At 36.6% G+C, this 25,030-nt stretch overlaps 1 protein-coding gene across 2 annotated transcripts in view; it reads left to right on the top strand.

Moving 5' to 3' along the window:
• PKNOX1 (PBX/knotted 1 homeobox 1) overlaps window positions 1-24,448 on the top strand; it is a 47,142-nt gene extending 22,694 nt beyond the window's left edge. Inside the window, exons 5-13 of one of the 2 annotated variants that reach the window (XM_070750493.1) lie at window positions 1,462-1,633; window positions 7,850-8,020; window positions 8,327-8,404; window positions 11,322-11,421; window positions 12,107-12,204; window positions 12,867-12,995; window positions 17,642-17,718; window positions 21,661-21,833; window positions 22,649-24,448. In XM_070750493.1, coding sequence (XP_070606594.1) covers window positions 1,462-1,633; window positions 7,850-8,020; window positions 8,327-8,404; window positions 11,322-11,421; window positions 12,107-12,204; window positions 12,867-12,995; window positions 17,642-17,718; window positions 21,661-21,833; window positions 22,649-22,860 — 1,210 coding nt within the window. In that variant the 3' untranslated portion in view covers window positions 22,861-24,448. The remainder of the gene's footprint in view (window positions 1-1,461; window positions 1,634-7,849; window positions 8,021-8,326; window positions 8,405-11,321; window positions 11,422-12,106; window positions 12,205-12,866; window positions 12,996-17,641; window positions 17,719-21,660; window positions 21,834-22,648) is intronic. The other variant, XM_070750495.1, reaches the window with a different exon arrangement.
• Window positions 24,449-25,030: the final 582 nt, after the last annotated feature.

Here is a 25,030-nt window from a genome sequence, read left to right on the forward strand (position 1 = left end):
TATTATCGGGCATTCCCAGATAAAATATGGTTGGGGCCAGTCTCTCTAATAACATGAGGACGAGGATATGCTGCTGTGCTTGCTCCTACAGGACCTTTGTGGATTCCAGTGTGTTGTGTCTGCCCAGCCAAGGATGTTGTGGCATCAGTCCCTGGATCCAGTCCCAGAAATGGCAAAAGTGACTCTCCAGCGACCAGTCTGATCCCATTGTGCTAGTCATCCAGTGAAATGGGGAGATGTGAAGAACTTGACCACCAAAGCATAGGCAGTGCTGCAGTAGCAGCAAGTAGAACAAATCCCCCAAGAACTTATGCACAACCATTTTTATGGTTTTAACTGCAAATTCCTTAGCCATCATTTGTTTGTGTTTGATTGTTAATAGCTGCCCTTTGCCAACAGCAGCTGTCATCCCACCCAAACATTCACTCAAACAACGAAAGAAGCAAAACTTATGGGTGCAGCTAGCTAACATTACATGAAATGATGCCCTTTTGTTTATCTGAAGCATGTGATATGGAAAAATTGCTTTCTACATGTTTAGTCCCTATATGCATCCCTTCTGCAGTAATTCAAAACTTCACTGGCGTGAATGCATTTTTATTAACTGGGATTTTTAATTATGGGACTATATCTAATTGGGTGCTCACTGCTTTTTATTTACCCTCTGATGCAGTTACATCTTCAGCTATTCCAGCAATTAACCATAAGCTGCAAGCATTATTTTACAAAATTGTGCTGCTATTGATTAATTGCTTCTGCGTCAACATTTGGTTTTGTGAAAGTTTTGATGGAATGTGTTGCCTCAACATTTCAGATGAGTCACTAACTATACAGCACCAGCTCAATATTTTAAAAAAATTGGCTTCTGGTTTGAAAATTGATACTGTAGGGTGTTGATGGGAAAGTCTTTGGGCTTGGTTACCCACAGGCTTATTGGGAAATGCCCTGCATTTTTTATCATTGTTTGTGGGTTTTTTGATTGCTAAGGGCTGCTTTGTTCAGTGTCTTCCTTCCTTTTTAAACATATGTATCATAGTTTTTCGACCCCAACCCCCTTCCACATTTCCTCAGGATCAGTTTGTGATTTTTATTTCAGATTAAGAGTATCTATTTGAATATAGATTTTAAAATATTCGCATGTATTATTATATTTGTATCTCACTACAATCATGAGCAAACCCTTGGTGCTCGGAACACAAAACCCCCCTAATAACAATAAAAATTAAATTTATACCTGAAAATGCAATATACCATAGTTTCTTCCCAACAATATACAAGTAGATTTAAACAGCAAACAAAATATTAGTTTGCTATTCCAGGTTAGATTATCCATGAATATATAGCATCTTAATTGTTAATGTAATTTATTTTATTATGTATGCAATGTCTAAATTATACATGTTTTATCACATTGATTTAGAATTTCTCTAGTCTTATAGTTTGCTCATCTTTATTTCCTAGGCATCCACTGTTTCCCTTATTAGCACTATTATTTGAAAAATGTGAACAATCTACACAGGGTTCAGAAGGCACAACATCTGCAAGTTTTGATGTAGATATTGAAAACTTTGTTCGGAAACAGGAGAAGGAAGGAAAACCCTTTTTTTGTGAAGATCCAGAAACAGATAATTTAGTAAGTAAAAGCATTTTAGGAAAAAGGTGACATGTTAATTTATGTTTCTTTTGTTGTATTTGTACCAATCTTGCTGTGCTAAAATTATGTTTTATTTTGACTCTATTTCTTTGCTTAAAACCTGGGATAAAGTATCCTTTGTTTCCAACATGGCCAACGTAACACATAAATATGAATCAAAGGAAGAAAGTATTTCTGCAAACATTTCCAAATGTTATTTGGCAAACTGATGTTTTTTCCATTATTTCTTGATTGTCCAACCCCAATGATTTTTAGTAGTTAACATAAAAACAGTAAAAATATGCCCATCTCCTCATATAAACAAGCTATGTATTTAAGTATCTATGACTTGTTGACTTCAACTCCCAGAATTCCTGAGCCAATCATGCTAGCTCAGGAATTCTGGGAGTTGAAGTCCACATGTCATGGAAGAGCCAACTTTGCCTACCCCGCCCTAAACCTTTCTTATTCCCCTTTCAAGTTAAAACCCTTTAAAAGCAGTCCTTTCCATCCTTAATTCCTAATTTCTCATTATAATTTATTTTTTCAGATGAACCAATTTATCTTATTTATTATTTATCATTTTATCACAAAAATATTTTCTTTACTTTAAGAATCAAAATCAGTTATAGTGATATTATATTCCATTTCCTCTTTGGCAGCGAGGGGCTACAAGCCAGAATGCTAAATTGCACTTACTGCCGCGGCTTGTAAGTGCTTGCGGGGCCAGCGTGATTTTGCTTCTGCACCTATGGAGGTAGCAAAATCGTGCATGAAGCCGCAGGTGCGCCCATGTTTCAGCATGCGCGGAAGCAAAAAAACCTTGCCGAAACACGGGTGCGCCTGCAGCTCCGTGTGCAATTTTGCTACCTCCACAGGTGCAGAAGCAAAATCGCGCTGGCTCCGCAAGCACTTACGAGCCACAGCGGCGAGTGCAATTTAGTGTTTCCGCTCGTAGCCCACCACTGCTCTTTGATACCTTTCCCATTTAACTTAATAAAAAATAAATTTCTTTGAGCTTATTTTTCACATCTCCTTTTTCAACTATCAAACATTATCTTATAAACAGTTTTAGTTTTATAATTGTTTTATTTTTTCTTCTGTTTCTTCTCTCTACCATTTAAGTCTCTTACTCGCTTTCTTTGCCTTTCCCCTTTCTTTTCCTTTTTTCCACCTTTTTTGTTTCCCCACTATTAATCCCAGTGTAATCATTTGTTTCTTTTGAACCTAGTCTCTTCCCATTTTCTTCCTTGTTTCTTTCCACCCTCTCAATTTTCACCACTGTTAACCCCAGTGTGATTATTAACTTTCCCTTTCTTCCCTTTATTTGCTTCCTTTTTAAAAGTTTTTCTCTTAATCCTTCAATATTTTTTTTCTTCAATGCTAAATTCTTGCTTCTCTTTCATGGTTTCTTTACCATGTTCTAGCATGTTTTCTCATTCATCAAACTTGAATAGTCCATGCTTCATTTTAATCATTTCTTTCAGTTCATTAATCATTTCAATTAATTTCGGGGAGATTTTATTGTTTTCACGGTGTTTTAACTTCACTTTAGAGTTATATTAATCCACTTTCTGTTCTGAAGATCAAACAGCTTAAAAGAAAACAAGCCCTCCTTAAAATGTCTCGCAAAGGCTTATAAATCAAGAACACTTTGTAAAAAAAAACAAAAGCAATTTTTTGGCTTGCAAATTATTTGTTGCAATTCTTTTTTCCAACCAGTAGATGTCTCACTCTCCTCTCCACAATTCCAATTAACAAAAAACAAAATACGTAATCACTTTCGGTATTAAATCGATGTTTTAAATATTCCCCAATTTCTGTTGTCTTCTTAATGTTGTATTTCCCAAATTCAAAATTAAAATCCATCCAAGTCCAATTATAAAATTTCCTTTACAAGGCTATCTATCTATTTCTTTAGTCTTATTTTACTATCCTTTGTTTTATTATCCTTTGTTCTTACTTCAATATTTCAAATTTTAAAGTTAATCCCAATCCTTTTACACAACTGCTTTCTTTCAGGTTTCTTCTTATAATACCTTAATTATCTTACTCTCCATTCTGGGCTGGTGTTTAAACTTCCACTTTTTTCGTCTACCTCCATTGTTTCCCCCATGCCAATTAGCTGCTGTTTCCTCGCTGGGATTGCTTTTAAAATTCTTTTTAAAAAGATTTTTGTGTATGTATATGTTGGCCAATCACTCACCCGGTGCTAGTACTCCATCCAAATCACCGCTCCTGTTGGTTGCCCCAGTTTTATGATGGCTGTCATGACCACTGCCACCACCGCTGGATCGAAGAGTTTTCCTCTGACCTCTGAGGAGCTTGCCTATCCCTCTTGGTCTCCCAAGGTGCCTCTCCTTCTCCGTCCTTACAGGACGGATCCAGTCCAAAGACCCTCCAATAGTGGTTTGTCAGCCTGGAATTTCGTGGGGCCCATGAGAACCTGCTATTTCTAGACTGTCTCACCACGCTTCCAGGAAAATCCCAAGCATTTGAATTTTGACAATGCTCATATATGTGAAAAATGTTCATAAACTACGAGTCTTCGGAGAGGGGCTGCATACAAATCTAATAAATAATAATAATAATAATTATTATTATTATTATTATTATTATTATTATTACTTACACAGTGTAAGTATACAAAGTACAAAGTTTCTCTACTGTTGTAATTTGAAGAGTCACTAAATTAATAATTGTAAGCTGAGGACTATCCATATTGAATATGAATTGCGTTGAATTATATAAATTATGTGGCATAATTTGAGTAGCAGTATAGTGTGATTTTCAAAACAAATAAGCATTATTTTTTTCACTTCAATTTTCATTTCATTGTCTTCAGAAATTTTCAAATTAGTATACTAGCAAAAAAAGTATTCAAAAAAACAACCCTTTTTACTCCGGGTCACATATGACCTGGAGGACTCTTAAGTGTTCAAAATATTTTTTTTTCATTTCATTATGTTCAGAAATGTTCAAATTAGTATGCCAATGCCAAAGATGGTAAAAAAATTCTGATTTGGCAGACTATTTTATCTATAAATTGAAAAAAGTGCACATAGCCGTGGGGGGGAGGCCCTTTTCTGAGCAAAATAAACAAATAAGCATCATTTTTTTCATTTCATTGTGTTCAGAAATGTTCAAATTAGTTTCCCAATACCAAAGATTGTCAAAAAAGTCAGGTTTTCCAGCCTAGTCTAGATGAAAATGAACAAAATTTCACAAAAATGGGGGGGGGGGGGTTTGTTGATGAGCAAAATAAACAAATAAGCATTATTTTTTTCACTTCAATTTTCATTTCATTGTGTTCAGAAATGTTCAAGTTAGTATACTAGTGAAAAAAGTATTCAAAAAGACCATTCCAGTAGCTAGAACCAACCTTTTTATACTCCGAGTCCAAAAGGACGCGGAGGGTAACAAGTATATAGTCAATGCGAGGAGAATGGGGAACAGGCCTGCCGGTGAGTTAGGGTTGAGGGAAGGGATCTCTCTCCATTCGAGACAGCCATCCAGCCCTTCCCATTCAAGAATGCTGCGCTAGGCAAGTTCATCCCCTGCCTCTTGCAGGTCTGCCCGCTCTTGCTCCTCTTCTCCCCGATATACCCATGGACTTTTTATTGCTTGGATGCCTCAAGCCCGTGAAACTGAAGAGAAAGGCAGAAGATTAAATGGATAAAAGTGTTTCCTCTCTCCAGGTTGCAAGGGCTTTGGCTTCCCTGGGACTTCATTCTGCTGCCTTTGCACCCAAGGAGAAGTGAAGCAGCCAAGCTACTTTCGCTTTGGGTCAGTCTAATTTAAGTACTGGTACAAGGCCCAAGCAGATTGTGGAGAGGGTTTTTTTAGCAGGGCATGGGGGAGAAAGAGAGGCTTATCAGGCTCCTTCCACCTCACGTGAAGCGGGGATCCTGGGTGGTGTTCTGTCGGGCTCTCTGGTAGACTCCTCCCAAAAATTCACTGGTACAAATTTCAGACACACACGTTTTAAAATTCAAAACAATGTTCTTTATAATGAAAATTCACTTAACCTAAGCCCTCTTTTGGTATAGCAAAGAGCACTCCTCTCCAAACAAACTGGTAATTTGTACAAGTCCCTTATCAGTCCTGTGATACTTAGCTTGCAGCTGTGAGGCAATTCACAGTCCTTCTTCTTTCACAAAGTGAAACACATTTTGCTCTGGTTTAGTTTCAAAGCAGGGAAAAATCAGCACACAAAAGGTCAAATTCAGTAAAGCAGTCACGAAACACAACGATCAGATAATCCTCCACAATGGCCAAACCCACAGGCTGCTCTTTATAGCAGCCTCACTAATTACCACAGCCCCACCCAACTACAGGTGGCCTCATTTTCTTTGATAATAATCTCTCAGTTGTTGTTGCCTATGCATCGCTCTCCAAATGCGTGGCTGTATCATTAACTCTTGTTCTGAATCCAAGGAGGAGCTAGATAATTGATCTCCTTCTGAGCTGTCTGCCACATTCTCCTCCTCCCTGTCACTCATGTCTTCTTGGTCAGAGGAGCCTTCATCATCAGATTCCACCAGGGGCAAAACAGGCCTGCAGCATGTGGATGTCTCCCCCACATCCACAGTCCTTGGGGCAGGAGCTGGGCCAGAGCTAACCACAACAGGTGGTAGGGTTGGTTCTTCGACTGTAGGAACTCCCTTGCGAAAGCACAAAAACCAACCTATAACTGACTAGTTTCCCTGTTTTTTCTTGCCCTTTCTGGGCCCGGCGAGAGTGGGGAATGACTTTTTTTCCTTCTACCCTTTTGCCACAGAAAACTCAAAGCTCTTTTTTAGGGGGATGCAAAGGGAGTAAATTCGAGTAAATTAAGAAACTTAAAGCAACTGGCTGGCTGGGGGCAGTGGCGGTTATCAAGCATCCCAGCTGCAAGCTGCAGTGTGAGAACCACTCTTGTCCCCAGCCGGCGAGAAGCTCCTGCCCCTCGCCCTGCCACTGAGGCTCCCCTAGGGCAGTGGGTCTGCACAGGAGTTGAGTCTAGGTCAGAGGAACATTTGTCCGAAACCAGGATAAGCGACGTACCAGCCGGGAAGCAGTCACACTCCTTTGGCAGAAGTGATGGGTGAGAGGGCGGCAGTGATTCTCCTCCAGCATCCCGGCCACAAGCAGCAGTGTGAGAATCACTCTCACAGCCAGCCAACCAGTAGCTCCCGCTCTCTCACCTTGCTGCTGCTCTGGACAGTGTTCCCTCTAATTTTTTGGGGGGGTGGGCGGAAAAGTATAGTGTCTGAGCGGCAGTCCCTTCGGGACTGGGCGGCACAGAAATAACAAACAAACAAACAAACAAACAAACAAACAAACAAAAAACCCACCCTGTTTTGCCTCAGATAATTTCAAAATAAAATACTGTACTGTGTGTCTATAACAGTGAGCTCATAATAGGGCAACTCTATCAATATCAAAATGCCACTTAAATAGTTGAGCTAGTTTCAAACTAGATTTTGATTTTCTTTCTCTCTTCCTTACTCCCATTCTTTTTCTTTCTCTTTTCCTTCCTCTCTTTTTTCTATCTGTTTCTCTCTCTTCCTCTCTTCCTCTCTCTCTCCTTCCCTCTCACTCTTTCCCTCTCTGCTTCTGGGCAGGTTTGGAAAACTCTGAGTTGATGATGATTTTTAAGTGAGCAATTGCTCACTGCTCAGCTTAGAGGGAACTATGGCTCTGGAGCCCTGGGGAATCCATTTGCATCCTCCCGGAGACTCGAGGAAAGCCTCCATAGCCTGGGGAGGGTGAAAAACAGGCCTCCTTCAAGTTCTGGATTTTTTAATCCAAGCCCTGGTCACAATCGCATGCATGGGGGTAGGGAAGCAGAGGGGTGTCATACACACATTGTATTATGGGTGCATATACTTTTATTCTTTCCACTTTTAACATTAGGTAAAGCCTTGTTTCTTTAAACAGATACATTATTATTATTATTATTATTATTATTATTATTATTACTACTACTACTACTACTACTACTACTACGACTACTACGACTACTACTACTGCTGCTGCTGCTATTGTTGTTTTGTTACTTTATTCAGTGTATTTAATAACATCTTTCATTTTAATGGTTGTAAATTGTAGTCATTGAACTTTATTGTAAACTCTGCCAGGGAGACCAGATATAAATAAAGTATCATCAATAAATGTAAATGAAATGCAGACATTTTTGTATGTTGTTTTAAAATTCTTCTTGTTTATCCTCAGATGGTAAAAGCAATTCAGGTTCTACGAATTCATCTGCTTGAGCTAGAAAAAGTTAATGAGCTCTGTAAAGACTTTTGTAGCCGCTATATTGCATGTCTAAAGACTAAAATGAACAGTGAAACTCTGCTAAGTGGGGAATCTGGGAGTCCTTATTCACCAGTACAACCCCAGGTAACTTTCATGATAAATGAAGTATATTTTCTTCATTGCTTTGTAGTGTACCATATTCCCAAAAAAATTCAGATTAGATAAAAGAAGATTTTTTAAAATCTTGCAATACGCCATCTTGATAATTTGATTAAATGCATAACAATGCAGTTTTGAAATAGATGATATATGACTTGCCAATTAGCAATGTTTAACTCTTTATGATATTATTAAAGATACCAGGTTTCCCTTGTGCAGTTCTTAGTAATCCGGTACATGAAATTGTAATTCTTAAAGAATGACTATAATTTGTCAACTCTTTGTCTGCAGTCCAGCAACTTTAAACATGATAAAGATAGCTTGGATTTGCTGGAGCAGCTGTCTTCATGGAAAGAGTCACCAGAAAATGTGAGCAGTAGAGCAAAATTGACACAATTATCATTACACTTCTTTGGCACTGTTTCCTTGGCCTAAGTTTTGGGTTGGCTTTGTTCATCTCATTGTAAATAATGGCCCTATCCATAATAGGGATGTTCTCAGTGCAGGAAGAAACTTCTTCATAGCTCTCCATCATATACACAAGACTTCAGATTCAGTAACTAAAAAAACCATGTGCATAAGAGACTAGTTGAAAAATATAAATGAACAGGAATCACTCATCTCATGTTTTATTCATTAAATACTTCCTTTCCTGGCTCTTATGCTGGGAGAGGAATTTAAGAAAATGTGCTGCAAATATTAAGTAAACCTGGAAGCAGACTATTATCCCCTTTTCGCACATCCAACCACTTATCACAGTTATTAAAAATTTATTGCATTATTTTCTTCCCTGTTAAGATGACAAACAATGAGAAACTCTAATATTTAAACCTTATGGCTTCCCATAGTTAAACAACAACCCAAACTCTGAACTTCCTCTGTAAATCCAATAAAAGAAAATTGAAAAAAAATCTATCTTAGTCACCCAAAGTATATTAAGCAAGGCAAGGTACTGGCGAGCAAAAGATCAACCACCACAGCATTAACTGAAGGCATGAAAAGCTAACCTGAAACAATATGGTTAATAAATGTCCATCATTGAGCTACAGACCTATATTTTGCTACATAATCATATAATTATTGAAAAATGTGTCCCAATTGACTATTAAATTTTTATAATAGTAATTAACATTATGTGATTTCCCCCCTCCCCAGTTCAAATAGTTATGTATTTTACTATTTCTGTTTAAAGCTAAGTAATATGGGCAACAGTACAGTCCTCAACTTACAACAATTCATTTGGTGACCATTACAATGGCACTGAAAAATGTGACTTAGGATTGTTTTTTAGAGTTATGAACTTTGCAGCATACTCATGATCATGGGATCAAAATTCAGATGTTTGGCAACTGGTTCATATTTATGACTGTTGCTGAGGGCCAAGGTCATGTGATCACCTTTTGCAACCTGACAAATTGTATGGGGAAGCCATATTCACTTAACAACCAGGTTACTAACTTAAAAACTGCAGTGATTCACTTAACAACTGTGGCAAGAAAGATAATAAAATGGGGCAAAATTCACTTAACAACATAAATTTTAAGCTCAGTTGTGGTTGTAGGTCAGGGCCAAGTTGCTTATCTTTTCCTATTGGTGCTCCCCAGCATGATTTTCCTTCTGCGCATGCTCAGAAAGCCGAAAATCATGGAAATTTTGGGGGGGGGGAGATGGCGGCGTGCACGGACCAGCAAAGAGCCAGAGCCGTCATGCCAGAATTGCGCAATCAGCAGGCTGCTACCAAAACGGCACTCTGGACTACACTGGTAGGAACCCACCACTGTTGTAAGTTGAGGACCACCTGTATTTACATTTCAGAATAAGGTTTGCCAAAATAAATTCTTCATTGATTAGATCAGACATTATTGAAGATAAAATACAACAGAAAATAAATATCTGCATGATAATGTTTCTGCCCATGCGTTTATCATTTATGCACAGGTCAACAGCACACACATAAAATCCCATTTGGTTTGAATGTACATCCTGCTCTAACCCTTCCCCATTATTATATTTCTACTAAAGTCACTGTATCATTTATGAATAGACTGTCAGGGCCAATCCAAAATGCTGGTGTTAAATGTAAAAAACTCTTTAACAGTGCAGTGCCAGGTTATTTGGACAATACCTTTCAAAACTGATTCTGCCCATTCAGTCTGGTCCTCAAGAGCTGACCTGAAAGTTCTAACCATTATTGTGGTTATTACAACCTTCTCTGAAAGAGCCCCTACCTTTGGGGATACATTTCCCCTCAAGGCCCAAGCATCTCTCACTTTCCTGAAATAAACAAATAAAAATTATTTTATTTCAACATGTTTTTTACTTCAGCTGCATGACTGACACCAACGATCTTGGTTTGATCCTTGCTTTTTTGTGGTTTGTTTTTAATATTGATTTGCATTTAGTTGGTTTTTAAAAATTATTATTATTATTATTATTATTATTATTATTATTATTATTATTATTATTATTTATTTGGGGGATGCAGGTCGAGACATTGCATATTGCCCATACATGTTTGAGATTGGAATAGTATAAATACTATGCAAATATAAATCCTTTAAATAGTTAATGGTATTCATCTTCATTACTGTAAGAACTCTCCTAGAAATCCATTGGAAACATATATTTATCTCTTACAGAAGAAAAATTAATTATGACTAGTCTAAAATATTAATATATGTTTTTAGAAAATTAATATCTCTTCAATGAATTTCATTGAACATTTCATGTCAACCTCATGTCAACTTATTAAATTGCATTCTTATATTTCATATATTAGATTGTATTTTGTTTGATGATTTACTAATTTAGGTAAATATTTTAAATCTGAACTTTTAACAAAATATTTTAAAACATCTTTGCTCAGGTTTAAGATGCACAGAATATCTTTAAGACTGAAAATCTCTATAATTTATTCTTCCTTTTAAAAAAAGCTATTGGTAAAGTACCAATAGCTATTTCCAACTACTCATCCCATTATCTCTAGCAATTTGATATACAAATTCAAGCTTTCACTATGTTAGGAATAGTGTTGAGTAGAATAGAGTAGAATCAATATTGGAAAGAAAGCTAACATTTTAGAATCAACATATACATATTGTTAAACTATAATTTCTTGCTTATTTATTCTTTTCATTGAAATTGTTTCATAACATATTTTTAATTATACTTATCAATATCATTATATAGTTTTTCAAATCTCTCTCTGATTTGAAATAAATTAACTGAGATCATGGGAACATTCATAAATATAAAACTATGTAATTCTTCTTGCTATTGTTTCTAGCCAATTCAGAGTGCCATCACAGGTACATTAGGTCCCCAGGGGATTGTGGTACCTGCATCAGCACTACAACAGGGAAATGTAACTATGGCAACAGTTGCAGGTAAAAAAAAATTCAATGTTGCATTTTATCTAAGTGTGTGGATATACGTGTTTATGTACTTCTGGTTTTTTAATAGTCCCTAAAGAGAAAAAAATACTATAAAAGTTATTTTTAATACAGTACATACTATCTATTCATCTTGATATGAATGAAACAGCATTTTAAACAATAGCTTTACTCTTCAAAGAGTAATTTACCTAGTCTTACCCTTCTTAGGAAATAATGAAAAGATAATGAAGCCAAAACAAATATATTTGTGTAATTAAAAATATTCACAACACAATAACTGAATTGCCTAATAATATCAAATATAGTAAAAAATATTCTTAGTCACATGCACAACAAAAGTTTAAGAAGTAAAAATGCAGTTTTTGTTAGCACTATTAAAGCTCTGACTCTTTTGTTTATGCACTGACATTACATACATATTCAAAGGAGAAGGACTGCAGTTGCACTGTTGAGACTGCCATCTTGACTTTGTGGACCTTTGGGGAACTCTTAACTGAGTTTCTCTTTCCATAAAAGTAAAGCATTCTATGGAATCAGCAAAAATATTCACTTTTGCATTTTAAAAATAGTTTTATGTTTTAACCACAACTGCATACCATATTTAATAATAACTAAGCATCAAATAACTTTTTATCTCTTGTTTTCTGGTTTCCTTGATTGCTGCACTCTTTTAAAGGTGGCACAGTATATCAGCCAGTAACAGTGGTCACACCTCAAGGACAAGTAGTAACACAAGCACTGTCACCTGGAACAATTAGGATCCAGAATTCTCAGGTTTGTTCTACTCATTTCGTAGAGTGGTTTAAAGTAGGAGAAGATGCCAGGATTTTAATAAGATGTGGAACAGATTGTCTGTATAATGAGTTTACATATTCTTAATGTCAAATGGTGGTGGGGAGTAAAAAAAACATCTTCCTATGCCATCCATAAAATGAGTGGCAGGAACTGCATTTAGTTTTCAGTATTCATAGTCAGAGAGGTCTCAGAGGGAACAGAAAATTTTGAATACTCATACAGCAGAGGAGCAACATCTTTGGCCCTGACTGATATGTTGTTCCGCACATCACAGTGTCCCTAATTTTCCCTCTTAAATATAAAATTAAATACTCCTGAGAGTTACAGAGAATCCATATTCATCCATTTTAATGTGCAATTTGTGAATATTTTGCTTGAATGTTCCCATAAAATAAAATTCCAGTAATATTCCCTGTGCATAGAAAACATCTAATGAGCATAGGATTAAAACTCTTTCTCATAACTTCACATGTTCTGTTAAGAACTCAGCACTGACATAGTTTTTGCATACAATCTGAAATAGTACATGTGTAGTGCTCCTACTTTTAATAAAAAGTTATGTTTTTAAATTATTCTTGTGAAACACTAATAATTTTTTGATGATGTCTATGGTGTTTTAATAAAGTTCTGCTGTTGTATAGCTCCAATTACAACTAAACCAAGATTTAAGCATCTTGCATCAAGATGATGGATCATCAAAGAATAAAAGAGGCGTTCTTCCGAAACATGCTACAAACGTGATGAGGTCTTGGCTTTTCCAGCATATAGGGGTAAGAATTTATCTCAGTGATTGGGAACACTTGTTTAAAAAGTTTCTTATTGATTATAATTTTAGCTACTTTGTTGATTAATTGGATATGTGCCATCAAGTTCAACTTCATGACCATACAGACATATTTTCTCCAGGAAAAAGTGTCCCCAGCTTGCTCCTTCAGATCTTCCAATGGTGTACATATCACTGCTGTAATTGACTCCATCTATCTTTTATCTGGTCATCCTCTAGGAATTCACATACTGGTCGATAATTTAAGTGTGATCATTTGTGAGAATTATATATTTATTTATCCAGTGATCCATTTCTTTGTGTTCTTGGCTAATTTCTCCTGTACCAATTTCATGAAAGACAATATTTACAGTCTATTTCTATGACTACATTTGAAAAAAAGTTAAAACGAATCAGACTTTCAATAAGTGGTCTTATGTAAACTTGTGATTTTCTGGTTTTATTGTATGAGGATTTTTTAAAAATCATGTGCTCCTTCAATCAGTAGTCTTTTGAGAGCTATATTTAAATTTTTGTCAGTCTAAACACTTCCTCAGGGTTTGGGAGAAATTCACTGTATATAATGAAGTTTAGCTATATGCAGAAGCAGGATAGTTATGTGATTTGCTTTACTAAATGTACTCCATAGTCAAAAGGGGCCCCATGAGTTGTTAGTTTAGGATCACACATTTATCCTGTGATTTATATAGTCATAATAAGCTTATTCATTAACTGAAAGATTATATAAATGTTGCCACAATTTTTTTTATCTTACATTACATGCTCTGTCTATATAATTATAACATTTAATCCATGGATACTACATAGTGCTGTTGGTTTTGATTAAAGGAGACAGCATTATACAACTTTTATTATATCCATAATCAAATGATATTTGTCATTAGATGTATTATGGAAACATTCTATTGTCTCTCTAGTAAGATGAGATGTTGATTTTTTTTTTTCATAATAGAAAATACAAATCAAAATAAAGTTAATGAGGAAGGGAAAATAAGGTAAGGAAAAATATAGGAAAATAATAAAAAAGGATTAACTTCTAACTTTTTCCATCACAGTAGAATAAAAATAATAAGGTATATCCTCAACTTTTTACTTTCACGTACTTGGCATAGTAGCCATTTCTATAACACTAGACTTTGAAATGTCTATTTGAACAGAATTGATTGCATATATCTGTTTTAAACAGACTGAGCATCATACACACATGCAACGGTAACACATAATCATTCTATTGCACTATGAAGTCGCATTTCTCAACATATATCATCTTCAGTATATAAGATCATCTAATACTAACAACAGAAAGAAAAGAATTATATCTGCATTATTGTTCTTTGTTGGAGGTTTGTTTTAAAACTCCATATTTCCAACTTCCCAGTCTCGAATCAAGAATTGGGTAGCTGGATTGTTAAGAGCTCCAGCTCAATGTGATGCTATGAAATGTCAAACCTGATTGTAATAAAACCTACTCTGTCCATTATTTAATAAAGGTTAGACCTGGCCAGTATTCCTAAGACCAGGCTACATAAAAGGGAACAGGTCCCTCTCATGGAGTTGTGTGCAGGTGGGTTTTGTATTTTGCATCAGCCCCAACCTGTGGTAGAGGAAGTGATGGGGGTTTTGTATACCAAAAGTCTTTAGCTGTTATGGGGGCACTGTTCCACAGGAGGAGCCATTTCTATAACACTAGACTTTGAAATGTCTATTTGAACAGAATTGATTGCATATATCTGTTTTAAACAGACTGAGCATCATACACACATGCAACGGTAACACATAATCATTCTATTGCACTATGAAGTCGCATTTCTCAACATATATCATCTTCAGTATATAAGATCATCTAATACTAACAACAGAAAGAAAAGAATTATATCTGCATTATTGTTCTTTGTTGGAGGTTTGTTTTAAAACTCCATATTTCCAACTTCCCAGTCTCGAATCAAGAATTGGGTAGCTGGATTGTTAAGAGCTCCAGCTCAATGTGATGCTATGAAATGTCAAACCTGATTGTAATAAAACCTACTCTGTCCATTATTTAATAAAGGTTAGACCTGGCCAGTATTCCTAAGACCAGGCTACATAAAAGGGAACAGGTCCCTCTCATGGAGTTGTGTGCAGGTGGGTTTTGTATTTTGCATCAGCCCCAACCTGTGGTAGAGGAAGTGATGGGGGTTTTGTATACCAAAAGTCTTTAGCTGTTATGGGGGCACTGTTCCACAGGAGGAAAGATGTGAGGCCTTGCTCATGATACCGGAAAGTGGGAGTACTCCTATTATCCTCACAGTTGCATGGCAGCATCTCTCATTCATCTACTTGACTTCACTGCAGAGGAGGATATGGATTTGTGTGGACTGTTAATGCTAAGTGATTTCATTTCCACTCCCTGGAATTGGTTACTATGGCTGCCATAGTAACCATGGACTGATGCCAAGTCATCACTAGCCTAACTCGTGTCTGGCCATACCTAGTTGGTATGGAACATTTGAGTCACAACCCAGTTGTGGGAGACATTTCTGTCAATCCATCTCATAAACGAATCACTTCCTTATGATAGTAGATTAACCTTTGTAGGGAGATGAGATCTATTAAGACGGTCTAGCAGAGATGATTGATGGATCTAGCAAATTTCCAGATGGCACTTGGCAAGTTTCCCAGTGATCTGGAGGATGTTTCTATTCCATTCCAATGAAATTTTCAATAATTCCTTTCAGTTCACCTTGACTTTACTGAGCAGCTCTGTTAAATGAAGCACACAAAGAAATGCCTCTAATGATACCAAAAAAAAATCCCGAGGACTGAATATGTAAGATTAGATCTTACTCTGCATAAGTAAAATCAGCAAAGCATAATTACTCCCTTGCCCTTATTTTCTTCATGGAATGCTGGCACTATTTAGAGTGTTCTGATCGGCTGGAAAACCGAGTCAATGTGCATTACATTGCATTGCCTGGCCAAGCATTTATAGTAAATACAATTGCTTTCATATACTCCGATTTGGAAACTAGATGGACAGAATGTCCTGAGATGGCAAAGGTGGTTTCTTGTAGCTTATCTGTGAATCTGAGCTCTGCCAAGGTGTTTTGCACAGGGCTAATTAAAATGCCAAAGGAGAGGATTGAGAGCTGGAGCTGGGCTGTAGTCAATATCTTTTTTGAGGAAAAGGGAGGTGTCAGAGGGCCTTGCAGAGTCATTGGATTACTCACTTATTAAAATCCAATGAAACAAAACTGAACTAATATCATCCTAAGAAGCTTTACTGAAAATGGAGACTGTAGTGGCAGAAGGCTCTTGAAGATACACATTATTTGGATCCTTGGCAGTCTTTAGTTCAGACCTGGGCATGGACAAAAGTTTGTTTGTTTGTTTGGTTGGTTGTTCGTTCGTTCGTTCGTTCGTTGGTTCGTTCGTTCATTCATTTATTTATTTATTTATTTATTTATTTATTTATTTATTTATTTATTTATTTATTTATTTATTTGATTTTTATGCCGCCCGATCCCGAAGGACTTAGGGCGGCTTACAACAGCGGTACAAATACAATAAGAATAAATACAAAACAATAAAAGAAGTCAAACAGTTAACTGAAGTTAAAACATAACAAACTAAACAATCCCATAAAAAGTTATTATAAAAAGAAAATCAAACTCCTATACATAAACAACATTCTTACAGTTGGCCATCAATCTGTGAATTTAAAGCCTCCAGGCCCGTCGGCAAAGCCAGGTCTTTGTAGCTTTGCGAAAGGCCAGCAGGGTGGGAGCAGTACGGATATTGGGGGGAAATTGGGGTGGCCCAGCAGGTAGAGTGCTGTACTGCAGGCCACTAAAGCTGACTGTAGATTTGTAGGTCAGCGGTTCAAATCTCATCGCCAGCTCAAGGTTGACTCAGCCTTCCATCCTTCTGAGGTGGGTAAAATGAGGACGCGAATTAGGGGGGCAATATGCTGGCTCTGTTAAAAAGTGCTATTGCTAATATGTTGTAAGCCACCCTGAGTCTAAGGAGAAGCGCAACATAAAAATCAAATAAATAAACAAACAAACAAATAAACAAATAGGTTCCATAGACCCGGGGTGGCCACAGAGAAGGCTCTCCCCCATGGTCCCGCCAACCTGCAGTGCTTAGTCGATGAGACTCAGAGGAGGCCAACTCTGTGAGCTCCTATTGGTCTCTGGGAGGTATGCGGCAGGAGATGGTCTCGTAAATACTCTGGCCCTGAGCCATGCAGGGCTTTTCATTAGTTGGTCTCATGGAGGGTTGATTTGTCCTGTGAATGGAGGTGACATAACTATCTTTGTCCTCCTAGATCTTTTAGCAGCTATATATACTGTGAAGAAGGAATTTTTCTGGACTGCTTGCAAGGGGTTGAAAAAAAGCTTATCCTCACCGCAGGGGCTTGAAGCAGCAACCCCTCCCCTCTAGCTGAATCGCTAGCACGTTTGTTTTAAATAATGTGCATGGTATTTTTAGCTGTATTTGCTGTATTGTTTATAAACCTATTTGGACAAATGGTTAGAAAAATGGGATATGAATAGTTGTAACAAAAACTAAGAAATTGTTTTAATGATTAATGTATTTTATTTAAAAATAAATTTAATTCAAAAATAATAATGAAAATATTTTTTTCTGTAGCATCCATACCCAACAGAAGATGAGAAAAAACAGATAGCAGCACAAACAAATCTTACCTTACTCCAGGTTAACAACTGGTAGGTTGAACAGAATTATTTTATAGTTCTATTTCATCTTCCTTCTGGAGAACTATAAAGTACTGTACAATATAGATCTCATCATATTTTACCCTCTGGAACTCCCTGAAGTAGGGTGAACTAACAAAATCACCTGTGATCAAATGGAAACTTGAATTTTAACCCGGGTCTAAATTTTAACCCAGATCTCAATTCACCACCATAATTTCTAGAAAGGTAAAGGTTTCCCTATCCAGGGAGAGGGGTGTGGTCAGCACCGCGGTGAGACGGCTTCTCCTTCACGCTCGCAGGGGGATACCGAATCCCCGCTGTTTGGAGGTGCCGATTCCTGTGAGATCGGCCCGGAACCTCCCTGGAGGGGGGTGAAAAGGGGGTCTTTGTCTCCTGTCATTTTTGGGGCTGGCACGCCCTGCGACAGGCACTGCTATGACCTTGACCGGCAGTGTGTGAAACGACCTTGGATGCCATGGCCGCGGCGACTATATGTTGGGAAGATAGGATTTGAAGCATCGAGAGTCATCTGGAAGGAGAAGAAACATAAGCTCTTGTGCTGGAGGGTGAGAAGAATAAAAGCCTGTTGGAAAGAGTGAGTGATTTTGCCAGAGGGGACCTTGATTTAGACTTTTAAAAATCGCTTTGTTTCGGAAATTGGGCAGAAACAGAAATGGCTGTGGCTGTACTATTTTTGGACATATTATTCAGCATTTAAATGAACTTTAAATTTTATTTAAAAACCCAAGAACTTTAAAAATTGTTTTTATCTGTGGAAGTTGGGAACACAAGACTCGACTTTTAGAATTAGCATAATTTAAATTTCAAAGTGATTATAGAAGCCAGAATTGAAGAATTGGGAGTAACCGTGATTGCATTCTGATGACATCTGCTGAATGAAGAATGATGAAGTTGAGACAATATTTGGTTGGACTTGTTGTTCACTGAATTTGTCCTTGATACAATGAGACTAGGCAGATTGTTTTCCTTTCATAAATGATAAAGAGGAACTGAAAAATAAATAGAAAGAGAACATCTTGGGCTTGAACTTTATTTGAACTTGGAAAGGGTGAGAAGGAAAAAGGGATATAATCTGTTTTGAAAATTTTGGCTCCTGGATGTTATAAAGATTAATTGGATATTTGGATAACATTAACTTTGCAAAAGATGGAAAGCATAAGAGATTTGTTCAAAGATATACTTAAAGAGATCCAAGAATGGAAAGAAGAAATCAGAAATGAAAACATCTTTTTTATATTGAAAACTCACAACAAGATTGTAGTGAATTTGAAGGAGAAAAAGAAAAGAGTCCCCAACAACTAGAATTGAATGAGCAACAGAGAAATGGAAATAGAAAAGTATCACCAGAGGGGCATTCCCAAAAGGAACTGATTAAAGTACACAACATTAATGAAATAGTGGTTTTTAGAAATGAATTGGAAAATGATTTGATTGAAGGAGGGGTTGATGGTCATATTCTTGATGATTTAAGCACTACTTTAGGCACTAAGAAAATAAAGAATAGATATGACCTGACACCCCGTAAATAGCAGCAGAGTAAGAAAGAAGTCAGAATGGAAATGAAAAAGATTCTATATTTTGGTAAAAGGGAGGCAAGGAGAAAATACTGTATATGGGTTTAAAATGATAAAAAAAATAAAAGCCCTGAGAATTGGCAAAGATGGCGTTTTGAGGAGGGATGACAGATTATTAAGTATGCATTAACTATGAAATGATGTAGTTAGATTAATTAGGTGTTGTTTTTAAGGTATATTTCAAGTTATTAAAATTTATTGAACTATGGAATTAAATAGAAATAGATATATTTTGATTTTTGGATTATTGAAATTATTGGGAAAGACAATGACAATGAAATGATAAATATTTGATTAATAATTTATTATGATTTGAAATAAAATGTGATTATAATTTTAAGATAATTATTAATCGAAGATTTAAAATAATGGTTTGCTTAATTTTTATATTGTTATAATACTGGTATAATAATAGAGTTTGATTTTCTTTTTGCTTATTTGGCTTTTTCTTTCCCTCCCCTTTTTTCTTTACTCTTTTCTCTTTTTATAATTTCTCTTTTTTATTTGTAGTTGATAAAGTCTTTTTTTCTTGTAAGGGTTTTGGAGAATACATAAGAAGGAGGAGTAGGCACTATGGCATATCTGAAGTATTAAAGGAGAAGGATATTGTTTTAATAAGGTTTAAAAGAAATTAAGCTTGAATTCAATTAGGCGAAAATTAGATTTCTAGATGACAATATTAGAGGTCAAGGTTGTGGGGGTTGGATTGACAATGAAAGTAATTAATTTGGAACTAATAACTTTTTTGGGGGGAGATTATTGATTGATTGATTGATTGATTGATTGATTGATTGATTGGATTTGTATGCCGCCCCTCTCCAGAGACTCGGGGCGGCTAACAGCAATAATAAAACAGCATATAATAATAATCCAATACTAAAAACAGTTAAAAACCCATTATTATAAAAACCAAACATACATACAGACATACCATACATAAAATTGTAAAGGCCTAGGGGGAAAGAGTATCTCAATTCCCCCATGCCTGGTGGCAGAGGTGGGTTTTAAGCAGCTTACGAAAGGCAAGGAGAATGGGGGCAATTCTAATCTCTGGGAGGAGTTGGTTCCAGAGGGCTGGGGCCACCACAGAGAAGGCTCTTCCCCTGGGTCCCGCCAAGCGACATTGTTTAGTTAAAGGGACCCGGGGAAGACCCAATCTGTGGGACCTAACTGGTCGCTGGGATTCGTGCAGCAGAAGGCGATCCCTGAGGTAATCTGGTCCGGTGCCATGAAGGGCTTTATAGGTCATAACCAACACTTTGAATTATAAATAATGTACTAACTAGATACTGTTTTTATTATAATATGAAAATATTTTTAAATTTATTGAAGAAGTTTGTATGGAGAAAAATACCTCCCCCCCAAAAAAGGTTTCCCTATCCAGTTATATCTAGCTCTAGGGGGTGGTACTAATCTTTATTAGCTGAGGAGCTAGCATTGACTGGTCCCTTCCATGGTCATGTGGTCAGCATGACTATATGCCAAAGTACACAGAATGCTGTTATCTTCCCTCAACCACCAACCTTCTGGTTGACAAGCCCAGCATCCTAACAGGAAGGCCACCTTATCCCTTTATAATTTCTGTACTGCATATTTTCTGCAAATTCATAGTCTGTGAAAAAAACCAGAGAAATTTCTATAGTACTGGCAATATGTAATTGTCCCCATAAAGCCAAATAGGAAATATTAAGCTGTAAATTTGAAAAAGCATTTTGGGAGAAGAAATTGGCAAATTACTTCAGTTCAGGCCCAAACTATCCAGCCTGAGGGTCCTTTAGAACACATGCTCAGGTCTGGTTAGTTTTAATGTGCATTGTGGTACCTTAAGAATGCCTTAAGTGGGTGATTGTGGCCTTCCTCAGATTGTTTGCTGAAAGACCTTTGGTACATGGTGAGAGGATTCCCAAGCAAGTGGGAGGATTGCAACACATTGCACAAACTTACCAATCTGGATCAGGGGTGAAATGCTACCACGTCGGCTCAGTTCGGGTGCACCAGTAGCAGTGGTGGCTGGTGGTTTGGAGAACAGGTAGTGGCAGCTGTGCAAGGCTCCGTTCATCTGCCCGGATATTGCCATTTTCTTTTTTTAACCCTCTGCCTATGTGCGAAGCCTTCTGCGCATGTGCAGAGGGTGAAAAAGCATGCATGACGGTGGTGCGTGCAAAACGAAACGAACCAGTAGGGGGAAGGTTAGTAGATTTCACTGCTGATCTGAACGCCCTTTGGCCACTTTTGCAGGAGATGGCTTCTCTAAGGATGGAGGGAATCTGCAAAGCATAGCCACAGAACGGGACATGACAGTTTGTTGATAGATTTCTAAAGTTCCTTTGGAAGTTTACATTTTACCCTTGTTTAGGTTTATCAATGCCAGAAGGAGAATTCTCCAGCCAATGTTGGATTCCAGCTGTTCTGAAGCACCAAAAGCAAAGAAGAAAACAGCCCAAAACCGACCAGTTCAGAGGTTCTGGCCGGACTCCATTGCATCAGGAGTAGCTCAGCATCAATCAAATGAACTTACTATGTCAGATGGTAAGCAGATGCTTTACTTCATTAAATAACTTTACAAAACCTTTTTTTTTTAACTTTGCTGATTGATGAGCCAGTTGATAAATTTATTCAATTTCTCTATATAAAGCCTAGTGGAAATAATGAATTGGATTAGGTTTAATTTACTAAATACATTTTCATGGACAACATAACAAATAGGAGGAATGATTAATATCTGTCAAAGTGAGACTTTATTTTCCTTACATGGGCAGACCAGTACATTTATAGCAGTGGATTGAAGCTAAATATCCCTGTTCCAGTAGGAAGGGGCGGAGAGGGGCGGCATACAAATCTAATAAATTATTGTTGTTGTTGTTATTGTTATTATTATTATTATTATTATTATTATTATTATTATTATTTAATGGGGCTTCTCTACAAGTAAAAACTCCATGCCACAGATTTTGTATATTAGCTTAACTATATATAACTATATTGATGTCCATTTAGTATGTAAATATTTGCTCCATATGCTGCAAATCTTGTAATGCTAGTTTATGATGGCAGTGCCTTAACATTTCCAAAATTCAGAATTCTTATTTAGTCGAATCTAGACTAAAACAAAATGAACACAATGTCATTAAAGTGCTTACTGAGGAAAAGAATGGAATAGATGGTGCATACAATTGTAATTCATTTCCAATTGTTAAATTTACAGCCTGCAATCTAAAACTTTTTTTCAGTTTATTTTAGAAAATAAGATGAAATTAATTTCAGTAATTAGTTGTGGATTTTTTAAAAATCTAATTGTGTGTGGGGGTTTTTTCAATTGGACCTGTACTTTTATTCATTTTTAGGAGCTGTTGTAACAATTACAGCTCCCGTGAACATGAATGTAGACAGTCTCCAATCGCTTTCATCGGATGGTACTACTTTGGCTGTTCAGCAAGTCATGATGGCAGGGCAAAGTGAGGATGAATCTGTAGACAGCACTGAAGATGATGGAACAGACCTCTCAACTACAAATATCAGTGGGCTGGTCTTGGATAACAGTGATTCTCTGCAATAGGAAGCAAGAGGACCTAATCTAAAATATTAAGAAAGACAATGGACTGACTGACTTTTTATAGTTTGCACAGCAAACATTTTACACAAGTTTTATTTCTAATATGTTTTATATGTAGATATAGAAGAGTGCACTTTTTTGTATTTCATAGTAAGCTTAAAGAGTGTCTTTGCAGGTGCAGCAACTTCTTTCAAATGTGTTGTTTTTTTGGTTTGAATTTTGAAAATCTAGTAAGTTAAAGAATTATCATCCCATTTGTTTTCTAAAGTTATTATTTCATTCACACAAACAAAAAAGCTGAGTCAAGCTGAAAAATGTGTATAACGGGGTTGCAGACATGGGGTAAAATGGTGGCTGACTGGAACATGGGTTAGTTTTACATTAGCATGGATTTAAACTTACCCAAACCAGACAATTACTATGTTACTCAGTTCCTTGCTGTTCTATAGCATCATAAGATCTGAAATTTTCAAACTTATAAAATTGCATTGCTATGGGAGAACTGAAAGTACTTTTTTATCTCGTTGAAAGTGACCAGTTTCAGTTCTGTCATTTTAACAAAGGTGGTTAATGTAAATGTAAAGCATGTCAAACTAATGTATGGGATTTGTTTATGAAGTTAGCCATGTAGATTTGAAAGATGCTTCTGCACCTTAAAAAAGGAAACTAAACTGCCTGTCTAAAATGGGCAACATAATACAAAAAAAAAGAAGAAGAAAGAAAGAAGTGAAAATGTGTGAATTCTAAAGAATGCATGGCATTTACTATAAAATTAATTTCTTCAAGAGGAGTTAGGTGGACAGCTCTAGATCTCACTGTACCTTTAAAATTTAGTTATATGGTTACCACAGCCTTTTTCTCAACAAATTTTCACCCTTTTTTATCCATTTGCCCAGTAGCTCCTTTTCTTTTCTTTTCTTATCTTTTCAGCAAATATGATGAGGTTAGAATGGCAATAAAAGAAATAGAGGAGCCAGAAGAAGTCATGACTGTAGCTCTCTTCTGGTGATACATTCCAGTGTTGAATTCACCATGTAAGGAGCAGCAAATCACCCCATGCTGTCTTAGTACTAGTGGTAACATCACTGATCTCCACAAGTATAGCATAATTGTCTACAGTATGGACTTTGACAATGCATGGTTTTTTTAAAAAAACAACAACAACCAACAACTTCACATATATAAGAAGGCTTCCAACTGCTAGCAGCCAAGCCATATTCAAAGATAACTGGCTGTTAGTGGACATTAGAGCATAATCTAAAGAGTGGAAGGATTATTAACCATTCTTCATGTGTTGATTCTAAATGAGAGTCTCTTACCTAAACTGGTATTCTCTTATCTCAGTTCAAGGATATATTCAAAGGTACAAGAGATGCTATAAGGTGTTCTCCTAACTAGTGTGTCTGTCCATTGTTTGCTATAAAACACTTATTTTTACCTTTATCAGGATTCTTGGATGAAAAATATTTTTATAAATTCTCTAAGAATTGGACGGATGACTGTATTAAGCATGAGGAAAAAGTGTTTAGTACTACTATTTGAAAAGTTATGAAAACTGTCCAAATTGAATAAACTTGCCTATGTCACATCCTATGGTCCTCTGCTCTCCCATAATGGTACAATTCATAGTAATATATTATTTCTTTTTGGGAACCTGGATACCGGTCAGCACTTTGTTATTTCACGGAAACTACCATTCAAATTACATTTCTGTCCATATTGAATGCTGTCTCACAAGAGTAGCTTTTTCTCAGACTGATGTTTTCTGGATGTTTTGGGTCTTCTAACTCCCAGAAATACAAGCCAACAGCATCTAAACTATGATGCCTGGAAATCCTATAAATTGCAATCCTAGCAAAGAGCACCAGTTTGGGGAAGACCGCTGAACAGTGATATTCAGGTGAATAAAATGCACAATCTTTATTATAGTTTTTAAAACTCTCAGCAGTACACATACTTCACATCTTTGGACTATGCAGATATTTTCTTCTGAATTATCTAATTTCCCCCCCTCCCCACTTTACTGTATCCCAAATATTATGTATTCTGCAGCTTTGATGCAAATAAGGAAGATAAAGTCTCACTGGTGATTTCATGAAGATGTCCATCAGCTTTCATGCATAATATCACAGTAGTTCAATTACAAGTAGTCCTTAAGTTACAAATGGAATGG

Source organism: Erythrolamprus reginae, chromosome 4 (assembly GCF_031021105.1).
Source record: "Erythrolamprus reginae isolate rEryReg1 chromosome 4, rEryReg1.hap1, whole genome shotgun sequence".
Lineage (NCBI taxonomy): Eukaryota > Metazoa > Chordata > Lepidosauria > Squamata > Dipsadidae > Erythrolamprus > Erythrolamprus reginae.